Source organism: Balaenoptera borealis, assembly GCF_965194805.1.
Source record: "Balaenoptera borealis genome assembly, chromosome: 1".
Classification (NCBI taxonomy): domain Eukaryota; kingdom Metazoa; phylum Chordata; class Mammalia; order Artiodactyla; family Balaenopteridae; genus Balaenoptera; species Balaenoptera borealis.
Window position 1 is genome coordinate 174,780,469 of NC_138860.1, and position 15,004 is coordinate 174,795,472.

At 55.0% G+C, this 15,004-nt stretch overlaps 1 protein-coding gene across 1 annotated transcript in view; it reads left to right on the plus strand.

Annotated features, from left to right (window-relative positions):
- The first annotated feature begins 650 nt into the window (after positions 1 to 650).
- The window catches only part of RUNX3 (RUNX family transcription factor 3), a 30,244-nt gene continuing 15,890 nt past the window's right edge, over positions 651 to 15,004 (plus strand). Inside the window, exons 1-3 of the mRNA XM_082342210.1 lie at positions 651 to 1,271; positions 3,148 to 3,304; positions 10,900 to 11,004. Coding sequence (XP_082198336.1) covers positions 984 to 1,271; positions 3,148 to 3,304; positions 10,900 to 11,004 — 550 coding nt within the window. The 5' untranslated portion in view covers positions 651 to 983. The remainder of the gene's footprint in view (positions 1,272 to 3,147; positions 3,305 to 10,899; positions 11,005 to 15,004) is intronic.

The following is a 15,004-nucleotide window of genomic DNA, read 5'->3' on the forward strand; positions in this document are numbered from 1 at the left end:
GCTGGGAGCTGCAGAGGCCTCTGGCTCGCGCGTAATCTCCTATGCGGTGGAGGCTCTTGGGTCAAAATAATTTGCGGGACAGGTAGGGGCAGTGAGAAGCCACTTTGGGGCAGCTCCCCGCTGGATGTCACCGGCCTTGAAGCCCCCGCGGCCCCCAGCTGAGGGTGCAAGCTTCACAGGCCGAAAGCAGCTGGAGCTGGGGAGGCCTGGCTGCGGGCGGCCGGGAAGGGAGACAGAAGAGGAGCTGCAGCCCCCGAGTCAGGAGGCGGCGGCAAATGAGCCTCTGTAGGAACTAGACGTTTTAAACAAATTCTTAGCCTCGGCTCCGGCTCCCCAGAACTCTCAAGGAGCCCAGGGCGGTCGCGCTGGGGGCCCCAACCCCGGGCTTCCTCGGCGGGGCGGAGCCTTCCGCCCCTCCCCGTTGGGCAGCCTTCGGCGGTCCCCGTTCCTCCCCCGCGGGCGCTGCCGAGGTGCCCGCGATGGGGGCTCCGATTGGCTGCACAACGCGTCGCTCGGGCCGGCCCCGCCCCCGCGGGCCCCGGGGTACTAACTCCTCGCAGGCGGTTTCGGCACCGCCACTTGATTCTCGAGGATTTGCTCTGGGGCTGCGGCCGCGGAGTCGGTGGGGAGGCCGCTAGCGGGCTGCGGGGGCGGGAGGCGGCGGCGGTGGCTGCACAGCCCGCGCGGGCCCCGCCGCGGCCAAGGCAACCGGAATCGCCGCGAGGGGCGGCCGCACGCGGGCCGCTCGACCAGGATGCGGGACTAGCGGACCGGCTGCGCGGCCGTCGGGGCAGCGAGGCCTCGCGGCTGGCGGGCCCAGGCAAGGCGTCCCCGGGCGCCGCCCCCTGCGCCCTGAGGCCTCGGCCCGGCTGCTTCTGCTTTCCCGATTCTCGCGGCAGCGGCGGCCGAGGAGGCGCCCGCGCCAGCCGCCCCCGGGGGAGCCGCGCCGCCGCCGCCCGCCCGGTGCCCTGACGGCCGCTGTTATGCGTATTCCTGTAGACCCGAGCACCAGCCGCCGCTTCACACCTCCCTCCACGGCCTTCCCCTGCGGCGGCGGCGGCGGCGGCGGCAAGATGGGCGAGAACAGCGGCGCGCTGGGCGCGCAGGCTGCCGTGGGGCCCGGCGGGCGCGCCCGACCCGAGGTGCGCTCGATGGTGGACGTGCTGGCGGACCACGCGGGCGAACTCGTGCGCACCGACAGCCCCAACTTCCTCTGCTCCGTGCTGCCCTCGCACTGGCGCTGTAACAAGACGCTGCCCGTCGCCTTCAAGGTGAGTGCGGGCGGGAGGACACCGGCCCTGCGCCTTCGGGCGTCTCAGCTGCTGGAGCCAGGGCCCCAGAAAGGGAGGGAAGGGGACGTGCCCGCGACCCCGCGGCGAGAGCCCAGCAGCCGAGCCACGGGCGCTTTCGGTCTCTTTGCGCGCTCCGGCCGGGGACTTAGGCGTTCCTTCTTGGATGCACCCGACACGGACGACTTTTAGAGGATTTGGCCCCTCCACCCTTGGGGAACCCTGCGGAGAGACGTTGATGCGGAAACGGGCGGATGGGGCTTCGCTCTTCCCCAGCCCGGATCCCTCGGACACAGCCCTGCGGGCAGCGGAGCAGAGGAGCCCCGGGACCAGGGCGAGGACACCGGAGGCGGGGTGTGGAGGGTGGAGAGGGCCTACCCGCCTCTCAGAGGAGCAGCACCCCTCCTTCTGCACTGCTTCAGAAACACTTCCTGCTCACACCGTCAACTCCCGGCTTCTGAAATTTTACACAGGGAGGCTCTAGGCCGGGATCGGGGGCCTAAACGAACCCTAAACGGTTGCGGCCGGGATCCCGAATGTCAGGCAGAGACTGGGGGCGCTCCCACCCCTGGCAACCCCCAGTCATTCAAAGGAGCTTTTTCTCTTTGCTGGGGAGTAGGCGACTGTTTCATTTTCATTTTTTTAAGGGGGCAGCGAGATGAAACGAAAACGCCTTGGTTTTCCCCTAAACCTCTCACAGCTGCCGTGAGAAAGGGCAAGGCAGGAAGGGCCAGCGGCTGGGGGTGGCGGGTGCCTGAGGTGGCTGGAAACAGCGGCTCCTGGCAGCTGAGGCCGTCCTTGGTCCCATTAAGACGACTCCAAATTGGAAAAAGGAATGAGTGGCTCTTTGAGGTCTCCCGGGTGACATCTTAAAATACCAGTGGGGAAAATCTCCCGGGGAGAAGGGGGAGGGGGAAGCCCGTGTGACTTTAATCCTCAGATCGGAGGTTTTACTGTCACTTGGAGCTTAAAAGGAATCTTTGAAATTAAAAGAAGACAGGATGTTGACAGGAAATCTGGCCTTTTTAATCAGACCCCAAACATTTTCTCCTTGAAATTTTTACCATCTGGATCCCTAGTCCCTGCACGCGGTGGCCACGTTTAAATGGCTGTGACTGCCTTTGCAGTCTGATTCCTTTTCAAAAGGCAGCTGCCTCCCCATGCTCCTTGGGGTGGGGGCGTGGGGGAGACTGTATTAGGGGGGGCATCTCCACCCCCATCCTGCAATTCCCAGCAGGTGCGTCCTCCTGCTGTCAAAAGCCCCTCTCTCACTTTAAAGGGGTTTTCTGGACAACCCCTCTGAAAACACCAGTTTGTTTTGCATTTTGCATTTTCCCTCCATAACGAATTCAGGCTCTGCAGAGGCAGATAAACTGGGCCTGGGCTGCATTTCAGGACCAAATTTTGTACCCCAAAGGGCTCTGGCATTAATTGAATGTGGGGAGCAGTCCCGTTATTATTGATGACATTATTTTCATTTAGAGACTTGGTTGCTAGGAGCGTGTTGATTCCTCTTTTGCTCAAGCCGAAGGGAAGAGAGGAACTGCACCCCACAGCATACTGCCTGCGCTCATTCACTGCTTTCACTTAGATTAAATTTCATTGAAAGGATAAATTGTTCAGGACGTAACTTAACCAGTTGATCTAGGATTTGGGTGTGGAAGGTAGAGATTTTGTCTTTTGATTTTTGTTGTATTGGGGGGGCAGGTCGCTATTGTTTTTAAACCTCTTCTCCAACCCGCATTTGAAAAATCTGCAGTGCGCCTGGGACCTAGGGGAGCTGCCCGCCCAGCTCCTCCCCTTCTTTCCTTGGCCTCCCCTACCTTCCTAAGCTGTCCCCCTGCCCCCATGCCCTCAGGTGGTGGCTCTGGGGGACGTGCCAGACGGAACGGTGGTGACAGTGATGGCGGGCAACGATGAGAATTACTCCGCTGAGCTGCGCAACGCCTCGGCTGTCATGAAGAACCAGGTGGCCAGGTTCAACGACCTTCGCTTCGTGGGCCGCAGCGGGCGAGGTGAGCGGGAGGGAGACCGCGCCAGCCCGACTTTGGCAATGGCAAAGGCGGGGAGAAGGAAGCTGAGAGCGAGGCCTTGGGGTCCCTGTGGCAGCCCCAGAAACAGGTCTTCAGGGCCAGCCTGCCGAAAAGTGGGGAGTGTCCTTCCCAAGCATCAAAACAGCGTTTTGGACCCCCTTAGGGTGTTACAGACCCTTTTGAGGATGTGAAGAAAGTTAGGGTCTTTTGCCGGAAAAAGACACAATTTTCTTCCCATTTCTGGGGTTCACTAACTTGTGAAGTCTTCCACACCTCCCCTCTTTCCCGATTAAGCACCCTTGTCTCACAAAAGATGCTGGGAGAAGATAGTGGACTATCCCTGTCTTCAAAATGGGGCCTCATCAGTCTTTTTTGGCAGGATGCTTCGAGGCTGATTTAGACAAATCCTTGGTCTTTAGGTCCCCAGCACCCCAGCCACTCTCCCCACTGGGGTGGAATCTCCCCCACACTTTGAGGCTGCCTCTCCCCAGCTGCGGTCTCCTGAAGCCACAGTTTCACCAGTTCTTCGAGCCTTAAGGTGGTTTAGAAAAGAAACGAATGCAGTGCAGGATGCTGAATGTTGGAAAGCATAGCTTGAAGGCTGCCATCTCCCACCCTAGAATCATGGCTGGTGTGCCACCCTGCCTGTCTGATCTTCCTCAGGCAAGATGAAGGAAGGCAGGACCAGACGCCGCTGTGGCTGCTGCCAGGGGCTGTTGAGTGGGAGGCTGCTGGGACCTGAAACCCATCATCACTTCTGGGTGGAGAAGTTCTAGAACCCCTGCTGGGGCGAAATGGAGACTTGAGGGCTCGCTGGCCCTTTAAGACCAGCCTGCTGAAAAGTGGGGAGTGTCCTTCCCAAGCATCAGCCGGCCCCTCCCGCTTAAGAAAGTAAGCTAGGTTCCCTCTGCTTCCAGTCGCGACAGAGGCTGAGGCAGAATGGTACTTTTCATCACCAATAAACAAGACCTGCTTAAGGTTTTAGTTCCCTCTGAGCCGCCGGTCCTGCTCGGAAAAGGGCATCTGGGCACCATTTTTTCCTCTCCAGCCGCTCAGTGTATACATACAAATGTCAAACATATTTTGACTTTTCAGCATTAATTAAAACCAGGGCATTATTTGCATGTAATAACTGTTTACTTGTTACTTTTTATGAAACTGAAATAGTTTACATTCTTTCAAACATTTCCTGTTCCTGTTGGCTCCCTTCCCCACGCCCAGATTTCTTTCAGACGTTGCCCTTAACTGGTTGCAGGTTGATGGATGGAAAATGTTTGCTTTTATGAATTAAGCTTTCATTGCTGCTCCTAATTAGTCTCCAAGCCCCTTTTGTCATCCCCAATCTCTCGAGCCTTTTGCAACTTAATCCCAGCCCCAGCCCTGAGTGGAGAGTCGCTCGCCACTGGTTGGTGGTAGCTTGCTTGGATGCAGTTGGACCGTGGGGTGGTGGCCAGGTCTGCCGGCCCAGATGGTGGTGGCGAGGGAGGCCCCCTACAGCTGCAGCAGAAGGGGAGGTCAGTCTTGGGAGCCCAGTAAAGCACCTACACCCTCTTCTGGGAGGTGAACTCCAGAAAGAGAAGAGACGGTGATTCTCTGTGTTACTGAGATCTTGCCTGGCCCTTCTGCTGCTGAAAACGATTTCTTTTTGGTATTTATACCCACAGACCTGCACCCACCCTGCAAGGCCCGCCGGGAGGGAGATAGGTTTCCAAAGCATTGCGTAGCAGCGTGTTCTTGGAGCAGGCAAGGCTGAGGCTGGGGTCATGGCTCTGGGAGATGCAGGAGGCTGGGTTTATGAGACATCCTCACAGCCATTCTCTTGCCAGTCTCAGTGGTCCTGGGAGGCAGAAGAGGCCTGAGTGGGCGCTCCGATGCCCGTGGAACCCGACGGCACTTTCAGACCTTGGAGGCTCATGGTCTTCAACAGCCTGGGCTCTACAACCAGCCGACCTGGATTTCAGTCCCAGCTCTGCCAGTGACTTGCTGGATGATATTGGGCAAATGGCTTAACCTCTCTGTGTCTCCGTTTCATCGTCTGTAACATGGGGATAATAATGTTACCTACCTCATGGGATTTTTGTGAACATTAAGGAAACGGGTACTAGCATATCAGTTGGCAAATGCTGAGAGCTGGATACAGGTCAGAGATTTTGTTACTTCAAATGCCTGGGGCTGGAGGAGATCTTTGCAGTCCCTTTGAATGGTGACAGTCACTGATTTTCTGATTACGGTGTGGTTTGGGCGGGGGTGGGGGAAACCCAGAAAGTGTGAAGTGTCGAGTGGGAGAAGTGGAGGCGGCTGGCAGTGAGGAAGGAGGACACAGGGGTCCTGTGGCATGCAGCTCTGCATCTGCTGTGGCCCTCCTGCCCACTGGGAAATTCCCTCTGAGGAACAGATCCGTGGTTGACACAGACAGTTTGGGCCACTTTAGGAGTCAGGACAGGCTGGGGTTTGGGACTCAGAGCCTTTCCCTGGCTCTCTGACTTCTGCCAGAACTAAGAAACCAGAAGGAAACTTCTGCTTGTTTCCTTGCATTTTATTCCTTGAATCTGTCTTAATTCCAAGAAGATAGCTTTCCGTACAAGGCGTACACACAATACCACCACAGAGCTCTCACGATAAGCCTGAAGGTGTAAACCAAGAGAAGGAAGGGAAGGAAACCAAGTCATTCTCCTGCAGTGATTAGGGCCAAGGTCCCCGCCCTGCCGGACACAGTGCCCCTTCTTACAACAAATTTTTGCAGCGCGCCCTCTACCATCCTACAATTGAAACGCGCAAGATAACTTAATCTATCCACCTATGTGCATTTTCAAAATCTATATAATTCCATAGCTATAATGGAGAGAAAAAGGAAAAGTAACTTATAATAATGTATCTATTTGAATATGTAAATGTTGGGGCGAGATGACAGACACTGTGAGGTGGATGGGTGTTTGCACCTCTAGCCGAAGCCCCGTGACCCCTGCAGCCAGCCCGACAGGTCAGGTGTACATGACTCAAAGTCTGAACATGGCACTGCCGTCAATGACATGATTTGCTGAAGCTGTGAGCAATTCTTGGCAAGAGTCTGAGCAAAATTTTAAAGAAAAGGAATTGTCTTCCCTCCCAGAAAATTCAGTAGATATTAAAAGAGTGTAAAAACTTTTTCCTTGTTTTATGTAAAACTGAGTTAGGCTCATGGCTCAGAGAATCTACATAAGCAAGTTTTTCCCACACGGGAAGAGTGAATAGTTGATTGCCCTGTGCAGTGCTAGACATTTGCATACCCCCTGCCTTCCACATCCCACCTCTTGAGGACCACGCAGCACACATCCCCAAAATGCTGTCTAGGAGGGGGCCGCTGGCCTAGGTGAAGATGAAAACAACATGACTTCCTGAACTGTCATGAACTGGTGAAAAAGAAACCGTAGTGTGTGGAGACAGATTTGGGAGCCAATGTGTAGGTGCAGCCTTAGGGGGACCACTGGTGGGGGAGGAGTGGATGGCTTCCTGGTCGACACTGAACAAATCCAGAGGCCCCCAGAGATGTCCCCTCCCGCTGTCCATGAGGCCCCAGTGAGTGGGGCTTGTCCCACAGGAACCCAGGCAAAGAGAGACAGCGACTTGCCCGAGGGCGCACTGCCAGACCCCGCTGTGCCTGCGGCTCCATCCAGGGACCCAGGTCCTGCGGGAACGCCTAGGGCCACTCTCAGCCCCAAGGAGCAGCTATTTCCAGACTAGGACTTCTCCCCCTCCTACCAGGGCCGGTGGGAGCACCTTGATTTGCAATTCCTGGGCTCCCGGCTGATTGCGAGTTTGCCAGGGGTTTCTGCACCGTTGTCCACCTCCTTTGTCCTCTCAGCTTCCTGCTCTAAGAGAGTGGAGAGGTGGACGGATGGGTTTGCCACCAGGCGGAGAGAGAGGTGACGGGCGCTCAGGGAGACAGCTTTCCCCACCTGTGGTTCGTGGGGCCCCTGCCTCTTGTGGCACCTGACACATGCCCCTCCCTCCCACTCCTGCTCCCAAGTGCCAGCCCCTCCCTTCCTCCCTCCCTGGTCTCTGTGGGTACCTGGGAGGGGTGGTGTCAGGCCTGGAAACTGGGAGGAAGCTGTTAAGGTGGGCTGGTGACCTCAGGGCTAGCCTGTGGTTTGCTGCCTGGTGGGGTGGAGGCTCCTCACTCCCCAGGAGTAGGTGCTCAGGGTCGGTGCGGAGGGGCAGGTTCCAGTACATTCTAACCTTCCTGGGCTCTGCCTGGATACTGCGTGACCTGGTCAACTCATTGCCCCTCTGTGAGTCTCAGTTTTCTCATCTGTAAAATGGGAGCAGTAACCTCTGCCCTTAATTCATTTAACAAACATTTATTGAGCACCTACTATATGCCAGATGCTGTCCTAGGGGACACAGCAGTGAACAAGACAAAAGTTCTGGCCCCCAGGGAGCTTATAATCTAGTAAAGGGAGACTAAATAGATAAGTAGGTAGATTATTAGAAGTAATAGGCATCAGGAGGAAACTGAAGCAGATCGAGTGGGAGTGGGAAGGTCTGTGATGCTTCAGAGTGAGCTTCTTAACCTTTCATCACCCCATGGACCCCTTTGACAGTCTCAGAATAGTGCTTTTTAAAGAATGAAATAAAATACAAAGGATGGCAATGAAAACCAATTATGTTAAAACATAGCAAAACGTTTTTTAAAATTGTGATAAATGCGCTGCCTTGTTAGCTTGTTAAATAACAAGATCTAGCAACGGGTTTGATGACGACCGTGACTTTGAAGTTGTGACGAGCATGAAAGATATTTAAAGAAATCTGCAACGTCTGTAATGTGATATGTAAATATCTGTGACGTCTGTTGGTGACAAGGTCACAGGGACTGCTGTAATGCCTCTGTGGTTTGTTGTCTACGTTCATACTTAAGAGAGATGCTAAATTTCAGCTAGAGGCTAGGGACAATACAGTTGCCATTTTTTTCTTTTCCTATCCCAGTTTTCGAGCCCACTCAATTCTAAGAGGGATGTCAAGTTAAAAATGCCTCCTTTAGATAAAGTGACCGGGGAGGGCCTCACTGGAAAGGTGACTTTTCAGTGATGACCTGAAGGAAGTAAGGTGAGAAATAGAGCACTTCAGGGAGCTGGCAAGTGCGGGGCACAGGGGCCCATCCGGCTCTGGGCTGTCAACCTAAACTACCCATCAGCTTGGCACCCTGCAGTACCAAGGAGGTGACGGAAGGGTCAGAGGCCCAGGGACCCCTGGAGAGGGCCTGACTGGTAGGGGGAAGGATTCAGGAGGGAAAAGACCTCAGAGTGAGGGGAAGCAGTAGTGGGGAAGGAGGGTCCCGGGAAGGGTGGGGCCTGGAGCGGGAGGCCTCTGCACTTCCTGTTTCCAGAAAGCATGGAAAGCACCCCTGTTGTCTGAGTGAGGGCCAGGTGGGTGTCTCTGGCCCAGAGCTCCAGGTCAGGAGTGGGTTGCATTTCCACCCCTGCCTCCAGCTGGCAGCTCTGGCAAATCCCTCCAGAGAGGCCCCACTCTTCCCTAGTTCGAGTCACACCTCAATTTAAACCCCTTCTGTCCCCCTACCCCCCTACACCCCCCCAGTCTCAGAAGCCCTTGGGTTCCTGGGTGTGGCCCCGGCAGCCTGGCTGGTTTTCTTTTGTGCTGGGTTGTCCTCTTTCTGAGGCTGGAGTTTTCCCTCCATCACCGGATCAACAAGTAGCAGCCATGCTAAGCTATCGTTTCTCACACCCCGCCCCCCCCACAAGCTTTCGTCTCCTACTTGTGAAGTGGGAATATGGAATCAGGCCTGCCTGCCCTGGAGAGGTGTTGGGAGGACGAGGACAGCCCTGGGGGGACACAGGTGCACAGGGCCATCAGCCCCTGCCCTCGGGGAGTCCCCAGGCCTGTAACTGGGGACCAGAGATAGGGGTGCTCAGAGGCAGAGCAGGAGGAGGCCAATTTGACTTGAGGATCAGCGAAGCTCCCCCCACACCCCTCCCCAGCCTCACACGCATGGAGGCTTTGATGCTGGTAGAGAACAGGGCGGGAGAGGGGGGCTCTCACTTCAGTAAAGGTGCTGGGAAAATTGGGGTGCCCTTTGAAGAAAAACCCAACCAGTAAACCCCCAGAAGAATCAAAGAATTCAACGTGGAAGGTAGAGAGGAGGGTGTTTATTGAAGGTAACCTTTCTAAACATAAAATGACAGGAGAAATCACGAGCAAGAGGTAGAACTGAAAATGCAAATCAGCTTGGTGTCAGAAAGCGAAATGTAAAGGCCAGTGAAGTGGGAAACCGACTGCCACAAATAGGACAAGGAAAGTGTTAACAAGCTTGATAGAGTGATTTTTCCTTAAGGCATTGAAACCTTAATAGAAAAGTATGAAAGACCATGAAGCAATGATTTGTGTTGGATTAGGACAGATGATAAACATATAAAAATTTTCAGTCTCACTAGTAATAGAGCAAAGGTGACGAAGTCAAGAGTGTTTAAGAGATCTTCCACCTTGATGGATGAGGTCACGAAGACGCTGACAGCATCACGGTAGACTCGGGCCCACACCAATCACGATGATCCTCTCCAGAGAGTCATCTCACCGCAGAGATTAATGCCCCTGAATCCATCCCAACCCTCTGATGCGATGAAATCACTCACCGCTTCTTGGAATCTATTCTAAGGAAATAAGCAGAGATGTAGACAAAGATTTTTATAAACAGAAGGCCATTTTCGTTTTATTTTAAATGGTAAAACAAAAATGATGATTTTAAAAGTTTTCTCCCCTCTCAGGAATTTTGAATGGAGACTTTGGAGCCAAATGTCTATCTAAAAATAGAACAGAGTTCTGGAAATAACAGTTGTGTCTACAAATGAAATGTCTGCAGTTCCCAAATCAGTCCTTTTTCAGCCCCAGCTGCACACGCCAATAAGAAATTAGCAGCAAGGTGACACCCAAGAGTAAGGAGGTGGATAAGTAAAAGACGAGGCTTCCATGAGTTGAAATGTTTTGCAGCCATTAAAAATGAAGTTTATGAAGAATTTTTAATGACATAAGTGCTTATGATGTGTTAAGTGAACAAAAAAGAGGGTACGGAAATACTTATTTTAGTGTCATTGCAACTATGTAAAAACACACACTCGCCCAAAAAGGGTTGCAGGAAAGAACACCCAAATCAATGTTAATAGTGTTTATCTCTGGCTAGTGGAACTGTGGGTAATTTTTTTTTCTTCTTTTTTATATATTCTGTGTTCTCAAAGTCTTCTATAAAGATCACTAATTATTTTCATGAAAAAAAAACATGTACTCATCTGAGCTCCCCACCCCAAAATCGCAAGGGTCTCTAGACAGAAGGAACAGCACAAACAAAGGCCAAGAAGCAGGGGGGAAGCAAGCCAGGGTGGCCAGAGCGTGGGGCGGGGGAATGTGATAAAGTTGATGCCAGACCTCCCGGGGCCTTGAATGCCAACCCCAGCAGCTTGAATTTTACCCAGAACCCTATCTTCTGCCCAGGTTCAAAGTAGAGAGACCTGCTCCTTCTGGAAGATGAAGGCTTCAGGGTGTTGTGAATAGTTCCAGGTGCCAACCTCTTCTTTATTCCCCACTCTCCCCAGGGAAGAGTTTCACACTGACCATCACCGTGTTCACCAACCCCACGCAAGTGGCCACCTACCACAGAGCCATCAAGGTGACCGTGGATGGACCCCGGGAGCCCAGACGTAAGTGCCAGAGCCACTGAGCCCCTGGGTCGGGGAGGAGGGCCCAGCGGGGGAAGGGCAGTCACCGAGGTCAGACAGATGGCACTGGATCCTGGGAGCTGTGGCGGATTGCAGTTCTCCGCTCCACACCCCGCCGACTGTGTGCCTGTGCTTAGCCCCGGGCTGTAGGAAGCCAAGCTGGGAAGAGGAGTTGACTGAATCAACTTGACCTACCCTTGGCTCCCCGTACCCCAAGGGATGACTGCCCACTGGGGGCTCGCTGGGGGAGTATGGATTTGCAACCTTTAAGGAAAGGAAAAGGATGGGTGTGTGTTTGTGTGTGTGTGTGTGTGTGTGTGTTTGTGTGTGTCTGTGTGGTGTGTGTGGTGTGTGTGTGTGTGTATGTGTGGTATGTGTGTGTGTGCTGTGTGTGCGGTGTGTGTGTGTGGTGTGTGTGCGGTGTGTGTGTGTGTGGTGTGTGTGTGTGGTGTGTGGTGTGTGTGTGGTATGTGTGTGTGTGGTGTGTGTGTGTGTGTGGTGTGTGTGTGTGGTGTGTGTGTGTGTGTGGTGTGTGTGTGTGGTGTGTGTGTGTGGTGTGTGGTGTGTGTGTGTGTGTGTGTGTGGTATGTGTGTGTGTGTGGTGTGTGTGTGTGTGGTGTGTGTGTGGTGTGTGTGTGTGTGGTGTGTGTGTGTGTGTGGTATGTGGTGTGTATGTGTGGTGTGTGTGTGTGTGTCTGTGTGGTGTGTCTGTGTGGTGTGTGTGGTATGTCTGTGTGTGTATGTATGTGTGTGTGTGGTGTGTGTGTATGTATGTGTGTGTGTGGTGTGTGTATGTATGTGTGTGTGTGGTGTGTGTGTGTGTGGTGTGTGTATGTGTTTGGGGGTGGAGGTTGGGCCAGGTTTGCTCTACTCCACCCCAGGTTCCTCTGTCAGTGGCGGAGGGAGGGAGCCATCAGAAGTAGGGGCTGCTCGGGCTGCAAGGCCAGATCCCCTCCTTGGAAACGTTCTTTGAGTCTTAGCATGTGACTTAAGTCACATAGAGCTCAGACACTCTGACCCCAGGACCCACATCTTAAGATCAGGAATGCAAATTTGATTCTGCAAATATTTATTGAGAACATATTCTGTGCAGGGAGCCCTGATCCGTGCACTTTAGCATCAAAGAAAGTTTGTGTTTCATTGCTTCTGCCTGCTGAATGACCTGGAGTTTGCAGATTCAGACTGGGGAAACTGGAGGGGCAGCTGCCACAGTGGGCCTGAGGCCTGTGTTCCCTGAATGAATGAGTGAAACAAAGAAGCAGCTGGTCGTCGCTAGACTGGCTGCTTCCTGAGCTCTGAGCAGAGCTCTTGTGTGGACTGGCCCCCACTCACAGCATGCTCATGCCTGGTGTATTGATAGCTGCCCTGTCCTTCTCTTTGTAGCTGTGGCCCTTTACAGTTTAGAAAACCCTCTCACATTTATTGTCTCATGGGATCCTGAACCAAAGGGTCACTAGGTTCCAGGGAGGAGAGAATCCAGCCCTGGGGATGTTGAGAACCTGACCAGGGCCTCACACTGTCTCAGGTGCAGGGAGGCGCCAGTCTTCCCAGAGGCAGCCTTCAATTCCAGTTCCAGGGCTAAGTGGGCCTGAGGCAGGAGGCTGAGAACGGGATGTGGCTATACCAGGGCAGCGCCAGTGAGGGCCCCCCAGGCCTGGCTCCCCATCAGTCCAGTTCCTGGGCCCACTCCAGTACCTGGCCACTTGGGAAAGGCTCAGAGCTGGGCCCAGTGGCCCTGGAAGAGTTTCCCTGTAGGCCTCTCAGGGCCACCTCCTCCAACCCGCCTCGGGCTCCTGAACCTGGTGATCAGGCCCAAGTTATTCACCTCCCAGCTGGCACCTGCCCTGGCCAGATTCCTGCTGAGTCCTTCCTGCTGGGATTGGATGTGGATGGGTCCATGCCCCTGGCCTTGGGCTTTGTGGCTCTGGACAATCATGGCTCCCTTTTGGCTTCAGTTTTGTCATCTGTGAACTGGGTCAGTGACCCCAAGGGTCTCAAGGTGGTGATGGCTGGGAAGCCCTTGTGAGCCACAGGCCCTTGGTACAGAGAGCAGATTCTGAGCCAGCTTGCCTGGCTGGGAGACCTTGGGCAAGTCTCTGATCTCTCTGGGCCTCAGCTGCCTCCTCCGGGAAGTGGGATGATACCACCCGGCCTGCAGGCCTGGAGATCAGTGATGGCTTGTGGATAGCATCTGGCTGTAGCAGAGGGAGGGTCCTTGTGAGTCTCTGTATCTGTGGTATTCTCTTATCCCTGGTACCTGGCATCCCCTCTGTACTCCCACCACTAGCACCATTAGCCGGTGGTGAACGTTTCTTGGTCAGCAGCAGGGTGGCTGCTGAGAAACCCAGGCCGTAGTAATAGGGGTATCAAGTCTCCGCTGAGGGAGGTGGTGTCGTAGTCTAAGTCTCCAGGGGCAGAATCGGGATGAATGGGAGCCACGGTTGGGCTCAACGTGATGATGAGCCGTTAGGAGCCACTGCACAGAACAGTGAGCACCCACTGTGTAGCGGCGTGTGAGCGGAGGGCGCTGGGAGCTTGGTGGGAAGGCTCCCAGGGACCGGCCAATGCCTTCAATCCCTCGGAACCCTCCACGTTCAGCCCTGCCCCGCCCAGAGCAGCTGCCCCCCCACCCAGCCGAGGCCACTGGATGAGGGTGGAGGCTCAGCCCTGCCCTTGGAAGCCCCCAGTCAAGTCCTTGCCTGCTCGTCTCTCCCGAGGTCCCCCAGACATGAGACAGCCCCTTCTCGGGGTGAGCTGGTAGGGGAAGGGGTGGCATAGGTCGAGGCAGCAAGAGGAAGGGAAAGAAATCAGGAGCGGAGAGAAGCTGGAGTCAGAAGCAAGGCGGTACGGGCCAGATCAGTGGTGGTAGAGTGACTTGAAACAAAATCTTAGCAGAGGCTCGTTTATAGAAAAGAGCAGATGTAGGAGGCGGCACATCTCCCCATCTCCCATCTGAGCACCTGCTTGCTCTTCCCCCTGCCCGGCCTTCAGGGCAGGTCTCACCTGCACCCTGGGTTCCAGCCCCAACCTGCCCTTCACTCTGCGACCTTGGACAAATCCTCCTCCTTTCCCCGCTTCCGCTTCCCCACCTATAAGTGGTCAGAGGGCAGCTCAGCTGCTGCTGGTCAACGAGCACTCCCTGTGTGCCAGGCCCTGTGCAGAGTCTCTTTTTTTTTTGGCCGTGCCGCACGGCATGTGGGATCTTAGTTCCCCAACCAGGGATAGAACCTGCATCCCCTGCCTTGGAAGCGCAGAGTCTTGACCACTGGACCGCCAGGGAAGTCCCCCAGAGTCTCTTCATTGATCCTCGACAACCCCAGGAGGAGACAGGCCAGGAGGCCAAGCCACTTGCCCAAGGGTGAGCTTCGGTGCACCCCGGGGGCTCCACCCTGGGGCTCAGGGAAACAAGGGCCACTCAGAAGGGCCTTCCTAGCTCAGTGTGCTCATCTGTAAGATGGGGATGATATTAGCTTCTGCTCCGGCGAGTTGTGAGCTTTACATGAATTACAGCTGCCTGGCCTGCAGGAGGTACCCAACAACCCTGATGGATTATCACAGGGTTTCCCTTCTGGGCTTTTCTCCTGCTTTGTGACCCCCGACCCCGTGTGAGGGCTGAGCCTTCTGTGGGGAGGGGTGGGAGTAGAGACTGGTCCCGGGAGCCAGGGAGGGGCGCCTGCAGCTCCGCGAGGCCTGGCTGTGGGTTCTGTGGCCGGGTCGTTCCCCTCCGCTGCCCTGCAGAGCGCGCCCAGTCTGCAGCCAGGTGGCCGGCTGGCTTGGAAGGCTGGCTTGGTGGCTTCCTGCCTGTGTGGCCTTGGTTTCTGAGGTTCTCGGTGCTGGTGTCCCTCAGAGTCACTGGGGGCTGGTAGAGAAGCAGTGGAGCAGGATCCAATATACGGGGCAGCAGGCGGCGTAGCGCCTGGCGAGCCTGGGGTAGACCGCAGTTTGGGAACCGCTCACCCTGGCTCCCAGGCTTGGCAGGTGC